Source organism: Monopterus albus, unplaced genomic scaffold (assembly GCF_001952655.1).
Source record: "Monopterus albus unplaced genomic scaffold, M_albus_1.0 scaffold245.1, whole genome shotgun sequence".
In the NCBI taxonomy this organism is placed as follows: Eukaryota; Metazoa; Chordata; class Actinopteri; order Synbranchiformes; family Synbranchidae; genus Monopterus; species Monopterus albus.
The window spans coordinates 191,453-199,831 of NW_018128125.1; the positions used below are offsets into that span (position 1 = coordinate 191,453).

The following is an 8,379-nucleotide window of genomic DNA, read 5'->3' on the forward strand; positions in this document are numbered from 1 at the left end:
GGGTGAGTATTGATTGTCAAACCTGCAGTAGAACACATTCAGGTTGTCTGCTAGATGACGGTCCTCTACAGCAGGGTGGATGGTTTTCTTTAGCCAGTGATGGCTTTCGGGCTCCCCCACACAGACGAGGGGTCGTTGGCTGAAACCTGAGCTTTCAGCTTTTCCGAGTAGCTCCTCTTTGCTGCTCTGATCTCCCTTGTCAGTGTGTTCCTTGCCTGGCTGTACAGAGTCCTGTCCCCACTTCTGTAAGCCTCCTATTTGGCATGACGAAGCTGCTTGAGTCTGGCTGTAAACCAGGGCTTGTTGTTGTTGTATGTGCAGAAGGTCTTTTTGGGCACACACACACATCCTCACAAAAGCTGATATAAGATGTCACAGTGTCAGTGAGTTCGTCCAGGTCTGTGCACAAACATGCATTAACTTTGTTCTTTTGTACTGAAGCTGCTCCTTTATTAGAAAACAGTGGAGAAGGAACAATATATTGAAATTCAATATATCATGACACAAAAGCATCACAATATGTATCATTTTGTAAAGCGATCTATGTTGTGTGGCTTCCACACATCATCGACTTCATATTTCTTGTATATATATCAGAATATAAGGCAGTATGTCTGGTTGTTCTTTACATAATTTACATAATCGAACCAGTGCTAGAAAAGGGGAACAACAGAGGAATAAGGTACAAGTGTCCCACAGCTACTCATATTGCTGTCACTGAACTTCTAATTGTATTGTGATTGAATCGAATCGTACATGCCATATCGTGTACCAAATTATATCAAGAAAACAGCACGTTAGCGTTAGCCTGCAGTGTTATGTACACTCCCATTAGCATGAAACTATTGAATTCACGGGGAGAGTAAAAGGGTTTGCAGTTGATAACAAGAGTCTCTAGGTCTGCAGTACATGTTGTTCTGAAATAATCAGACTATTTGGAGTTATGAAGGGTGCAAAGATAATCTAGATGTACCCTAGATTAAACATTAAATGGCTGGAAACAAGCAAAATGAGCATGCCATGGGTATATTATGGGAATAATGTTATATTCCAAGACAATTCAGCTAACGTTAGTCAGTAAGCAAGTTTCAGTAGCAAGCCAACAGGTGCTCTGTGTGTCAGTATGTATTAACAGCTCCCAAAAACTGGTGCCCACCAACTCTGATGACAGCTTCTTGTTGTATTTACAGCAGCACTGCCAACCCTCAGGCTACATGTCCATTTTCAAACACAGAGAAAACCGACTTTATAATGGATGTGGCAGTGTGAAATTAGGACACTGAGCATGTAGACTGCACACAGTGTCTCTCATATTTTCCCATGCCCTGCACAGGCAGGAGTGACTTAGTATGGTTATGGGTATCTCTGTGAAACTGTCTCATGATTGCTAGTATGAAATTTTTAGGCTAGCAGCCTATGCAAAAACATGAATGTAATTGCACCTCAATGCTAAAATTTTGTAACATAGAATAGAATCTTTATTGTCATTGTACACAGTACAATGAAATTGGGTGCAAACCTCAGGTGTAGAGAAAAATGTGTCAGTGTCAAAAACAAAAAACTATAAACCACATAAAAATCACACTTATTGCATAATTTTACATTGTTGGTTTACCCAGCTGCGCGTTATTGTTGCAGAACTGTTGGTCAGATGTTTGTTCATATGTGGTGACAAAAGACAATGAAATGGAGAAAGGTCTGGGATTTGGCTGAATCAGGACATAATTCAACATAATGCAGAAAGGTTATAGAGCACAAATGACAGAAACACACAAAGTGAGCGAGAGAGATGTGAGTGAGAATGTGTGTGTCTGTGTGACCGACACTGGGCCAAAAGACGGAGCAGTTAATTTTCCTCCCAAAGTACAGATCATAGACCTGTGATTCTTACACTGTTTGAACCAGAAAGACTTAAAACTAAAATTAATCCAATTAAGCAACAATAAAAGATATCAAAATTATTTTTGAATAATTACAGGTCCAGGACTTATGTATAATTGTGAGGTGGAATGGCTGCTGTTAAGTAGCACAACGGCGGTGATTGACAATGAAAGGGGAGGAGCATGAGGTGAACAGTCAAAAACATATGAAATTTCATGAAAACATATGAAAAGCAAGATGGTGATCCCGTGTGCGACGTCGCAGTTCCTTCCGAGTCAAGTTGTTACTCTTTTGTCTCTTTCTTGCTTATTTGTGCCATGTTAAGGCAACAGTTAAGACTGCAAACGCTATTTATGACCGGGTGACTTTACTACAGCTAAGAGAGCGCAGTCTCTTTGGCGATTTCGACCTGAGCATGTTGGACTCTCACCCAGCACTAACGTGCTATGTTGACACAATGCCAGGCCGACCCCCGGCAGGGAGCTCTCCAGACAGCAGCAAGCCAAAGCGAAGATGTGGCAAAAAGGGGAAAGTCAAGCGGAGGCTCCAGTGCTTGGTTAGGAGGGGTAGGCTAACCCTCCCTGTTATACTGTTCGCAAATGTCCAGTCTCTGGATAATAAATAGATTAACTCTATGCTAGGATTTCCATGCAGAATGACATACAGGACTGCTCCCTGCTGTGTTTTGTGAAACCACAGCAACAAACACCCGACAAGGCAATAACTCTGGATGGCTAATCTGTGTTCAGACAGGACTGAAGTGCCACAGAAAGTGGTAAGATCCGGGGCGGAGGCACAGCCGCTTCATCAAACAGTCCCAGTACACCGACTGTAAGATCGTCTCCAAATTTTGTTCTGAAGATGTGGAATATTTAACACTAAAGCTAAGGCCATTTTATCTGCACACAGAACTGCAATGTATCATTGCGAGTGTAGTGTATGTCCCTCCCTCAGCCAGAGAGGAGGCTGCACTCAAAGAGCTGCACAACATGGTCAATGAGCATGAAAACACATATCCTGATGCTGCTTTTATTATTCTGGGGGATTTTAAATCACTGCAATCTCAGGAAAAGCATGCCTAAACTGTATCAGTTTGTAACCTTTCCTACTAGAGGAAACAAAACACTGGACCAATGTTACAGTAACATTAGAAATGCTTTCTCAGCTGAACCTAAGCCTCATTTTGGTAGATCTGACCACCTAGCAATCTGGCTCAAACCTGTTTACACCAAACGACTCATGGCAAAACCAGTCTCAGTGATAACTGTTAACACCTGGAAAGACTGTACACAGGCCAGCCTGCAGGACTGTCTGGAGGCCAGAGACTGGAACATCTTCAAGGGGGGCCACAGATGACATCCATGAATATACAGACTGTGAGTGATTACATCAGCTGGTGCACATCAATATGCACCCTACCTAGAACTGTGCGTGTTTTCCCCAGCCAAAAACCCTAGTTCAATGTGGACGTAAAATAGAAAATCAGGAAGAGCTGAGAAGCTTTCAAGTCAGGGGACCAAGCGGAATATGTTACACACAAGGAATTTGTTTCCAGTACAGAACCGAGGCAGCCATCTGTGGCGCCAACTCACACCAATGGCTCTAACCATCGGGGGGGAACTTGGGGGTTCAGTGTCTTGCCCAAGGACACTTCAATATGCTGCTGGCACCATGATTCGAACCTCCAACCCTCCGGTTGGGAGATGACCGCTCTACCCACTGAACCACAGTTGCCCCAGGAAGAGGGCATACTTCCAAAAACTGGAGAGCTATTACATGAATAACAACATGTGTGGCATGTGGCAGGGAATCCAGGCAGTCACAAACTACAGGGACAAATCAACAAATACAGCCCCCTGAGATATCACCCTCCCAGACAGCCTCAATAACTTCTATGCGAAGTTTGACAGGATGAACACAGATACCCCCTCAAAATCTCCCTGCGACATCGGGGACACTGCTTTTCAGGTGACACACAAACACACACACAGGTCCTGAAGGCCCTGAAACAGGTAAATCCCCATAAGGCTGCAGGACCAGATGGTGTGTCCCCTAGAGTTTTGAAAGCCTGCAGGGATCATCTAGCTAGTATGTATACAGACATCTTCAACCTGTCTTTAACCCAAGCAGTAGTCCCTCGCATTTTCAAAAAAATCCATTACCAATCCATACTGGTCCCTAAGATGTCATACACATCCACCCTGAATGACTTCAGGCCAGTGGCACTCACATCTGGTACTCGCACACATTAACCACATGGTCCTGGACACTGTAGACCCCCCTCCAGTTTGCCTACCGCCTCAACAGATCAGTGAACGATGGGAGGAAACCAAAGCATCCAGAAAAAACCCACAGATACAAGGAGAACATGCAGACTCTGGCTTTTGTCGCTTAATTAATACTTCAAAAATGAAATTAGTTCATATTATAGATTAGAACTATCACAGATTGCCTGCAGTGTATGAGAGTACAGTGGATATAAAAAGTCTACACACCCCTGTTAAAATGCCAGGTTTCTGTGATGTAAAAAAAACAAGACCAAGATAAATAATTCCAGAACTTTAGCCACCTTTAATATGACCTATAACTTGCACAACTCAATTGAAAAACAAACAAATCTGTTTTTCAGTGGGAAGTAAAAAAATAAAAAACTAAAATAATGTGGTTGTATTACTGTTCACACCCTTAAACTAATATTTTGTTGAAGCACCTTTTGATTTTATTACAGCACTCATTCTTTTTGGGTGTGAGTTTATCAGCAATGCACATCTTGATTCTGCAAGATTACTTCAGGGTGGTACACTTGATTACACTTGCTGTCTGTGGTTATTGGTAGATCATGTGCAAGTGTGCTTAAATTAAATGTGATCAACATTTGTTCTCACACAATCGGGAAAAAGCTAAAGTGGTACTTTTTTGACCCGGATCTCCCGTCTGATCAGTGTGTTGTCACACAATATGTGCACTGGAGCTCAAACAGCAAACCTGTACTCACCTGTAAGAGTCATCTCTGTTGACACCCTGTCAATCGCCAAGACATCCACGGAGCCATCATCACAAGCCTCTACGTAAAACTTCTCTGGTGTGGTGCGCCTGAGTGACAGAAACAAGAGGCGTTTCTAAACCCAGTCATAGCATGAGCAGCAGCAGCTCGCAGGGTCACTGAACCTACGTCATTCATAATAACGTCACCACAACAAAATAATATAAGGATGAACCACAGACTACTGGGGTCAAATAACACAGAGCTCCAAAGGCGTTTGAGACCTGTTAGCTGTTTGAGCTAATTTAACATTATAACAGCACTTCAAATAACCTCATAGAACACCGTGCCCATTCCGATTCTCAAATCCAACTTAGCTTCATTCGGAGGCATGGGAATCCTTTTAATGATTTCGTGCTATCAAATCCAGCTCGCCTAAAACTGATCATTTACAAAGAAAAGTTCGCCTGGAATCAAATGTAGCACATGGTTTGCCGTAACACGATGTCGCGCTCTCCAAGTAAATACAATTGTAGCGTTACACGTTTAGCTGGTTTACCGTTATCCATGTCAATATGAAGTCCCCAATCTTCATTATGAACCTGAAATAAAGTTCTATGACACTACGATACGGTCCCACTTACAAGTTGAAACCGTCAGAGTTGCTCGCCATCTTTCCTCCCGTTTGACCTTTGTGGGTAAATCCCAATTCTGAATTGCATCCGCGTTTGCCTCACATGCCCTTTCCTTGGTTATCTGTCCCTCCAACATAAACTACAAAACTAAGATGCAAGGAGAAATTAAGCAGGTTCAGGATGACACAGATCTGCGCAGAATCGATCACCAGTAATCGGCGCACAGCAACAATACATGCCGTTTATTTTTCTGTCCGATTGGAGAGCCCGACTTGCTCTGTAACGCATACGTACGAAACGATATTCTCATTGGATCGAGGCAGTTTTGGAGCCAGGCGCCACAGTTGCTCTCCACCACAGATGTATTATAACTCCTAGATACCGCACTGAAACATGGCGTCCGTTCTGTCCAATGACAGTTCCTTGCCTAGCGCATTCACCATTTTTTTCCGGGTTTGCTTCCGCATTGTGCGGCCTACTGCACATGCGCATTCATGTCGTTCCATCAGACTTCGCTCAGCTGGGCCAGTGTGAGCGAGGTTAACGGACCTTTTTTAAATTTATAATTCATCACGGTGGCGCAGTGGTTAACACCGTTGCCTCAAAGCGAGAAGGGTCCGGGTTCGGGCCCCACCCATCAGATATGATATTGCTATAATATTTTAATTAAATAAAAAGAAACACACCTCATAATTTATACAGTGAATATAATATTGTCCAAGTAAATAATTAATTGAATAATCAATAACATTTTTGTATCAGTCTAATTTTTCTCAAAATAAAACAGAACATGGAACAGATCCACATTTATAACAGTCCCAACTCAGTCCAAAATACCCTGCAATAGATACATTGAAAAAACTACTGCAGAATTATTTATTTTTCTAGTCCACAAAAGTCACACCTATAATTTATCTCAATGTTAACTCTTTCATGTATAATTTTCACTTAATAAATCTTATAAGAAACTTCCTCGAAAGAAAGCTACTTTCAGCTTTCCTGTTTTAGGGGTCACCACAGCGAATTGTCACACTGATGACTCCCATGTTGGCATTTGGCACATGTTTTACACCAGATGCCCTTCCTGACGCAACCCTCATTTGAACCCAGGGCACCGTGGCAAGAGCGCTGCACCTTAACCACTAGTCTACCAGGGAGGGCTATCTTATACATCTTATAAGAAACTTCTTTGAACGTGTTTGTAATATAGTACTTATCACAAACCACTCAGTTTTTATGCCAGTGTATTTGAGTGAAGAGATTTAACTCAAAATGTATTGAGGGTGGTGGTACACTTTTAAAGATTATATCTAACAAATCTGTTAGTTCATTTTTCTTTTACAATGTTAATATCACCAAAAAATATATTATTTACAAATTCATTTAAATCTTTATTGAGGCCTAAACCTCCATAATTTCTTAAAAGTGCCAAAACACCTTTAAAGATAGCATCAAACACAATAGCATGTTCTTTTGGTTTAATAGGGAATTGGAAATGTACAAAATCCTTATAAGAGAGTAAATGTCCATTCTTCTCCATTAATTGGACAACTGTTATAATTCTATTATTAACCCAGGTTTGGTTAAAAAAAAAGGTGATTTGTTTTTGTAAGTGATACCTCTGGCAGACGCTTCGTCAGAGCATTAAATACTTGTGAATGAATGTAAATGTATGTAAATGCTTGTATTCAGTCGTTACGCAATTTGATTTTCAACGCGGACAGTAGTGATGTCCAATTGACAACATGACACCTGTATCAAACCACTTCATCATTTGTATGGAGTATTGGTTCATTCATTCAAAGGTTCAATTTAGTGCCATCTGGTGGCAAAATAGTATGCAGCAGAACAATGTCTGAATTATGTGATGGGTGTAAGTAGGCTTTGTGTGAATGATGTGAAAACGTTTGTAAAGATTGATTGATTGGTCAGTCAGTCCAGTTTATGAACTTATGTAGTGTAGTAGGTGGGAGAAGGCATGCTTGGGGAATCAGAGGATGTGCTAAGATGTAATATGTGTATATGTAACTAGGACAGGGTGTAAATAAATACAAGGGATGGAGAATCAAACATTTTTATTCCTAGCTGGCTCCATGGTGATCACACACCAGCACCAATGATCATACCGACAGCAACTACGCACACACCTACTACACCAACAAACCCACATGTTGCGCATCATCTTGGGTGGCTTTATAGTACCCCTACTCTATGCCTATGCACCTGCTGACGCGCACAGCGAGATCTTACATCGTGACACTGTATTGATGGTCTGAACTGGTCACGGGAGTCACTCAGGCCAGCCGTTTTTGCATTGGACGTCATCAGTCACGTGCCTTTTCGGCAACGATACAAGCCTCATGGCAGTGGTTCGCGGCAGATCCCTCTCCAAGCTCAAACCAAGTATCGAGACCTCGGTGTCAGATGGCCATCACTAGCTGACAGTCCCTGTGCGGTTGATTATCTTTCAGTACATTGTATACTTATGTTTAGCTATACGTAACTTGACTTCAACGCTGACAGTTCCTGTGCTGTTGAATTCTTGTTTTTTTTTTTTTTTGTTCGGTACTCTGCTTCCCTAACAGCATTAGCTAATCCACCTGGTTATTGTCTATTTCACCTGTCCATCTTGGTCCCCCGACTCTCCTGGTTCCTGCCATTATTTTGTCTACTCACCTGCTCCTCCTGGTTTTCTCAGTTATCACTGCCCTATCCTGTTTTTGTACCATACATTGACTCTGTTACTTTGTGTTCTCTATTAAACCTCCTTCTTTCCACTAGCACCTGGGTCTGCATCTTGAGTCTTACCTTTGTTCTCCCTCACCCCCTGGTGAGGGGGACGCAACCCTAACAAGTTTTCACTCCTTTTACATATGTTTT

At 42.0% G+C, this 8,379-nt stretch overlaps 1 protein-coding gene across 1 annotated transcript in view; it reads right to left on the reverse strand.

Annotated features, from left to right (window-relative positions):
* The window catches only part of sacm1lb (SAC1 like phosphatidylinositide phosphatase b), a 92,446-nt gene extending 86,375 nt beyond the window's left edge, over positions 1-6,071 (reverse strand). Inside the window, exons 1-2 of the mRNA XM_020620660.1 lie at positions 5,509-6,071; positions 4,877-4,974 (exon numbers count right to left, since the gene is read on the reverse strand). Coding sequence (XP_020476316.1) covers positions 4,877-4,974; positions 5,509-5,537 — 127 coding nt within the window. The 5' untranslated portion in view covers positions 5,538-6,071. The remainder of the gene's footprint in view (positions 1-4,876; positions 4,975-5,508) is intronic.
* Between the last annotated feature and the right edge of the window lie 2,308 nt (positions 6,072-8,379).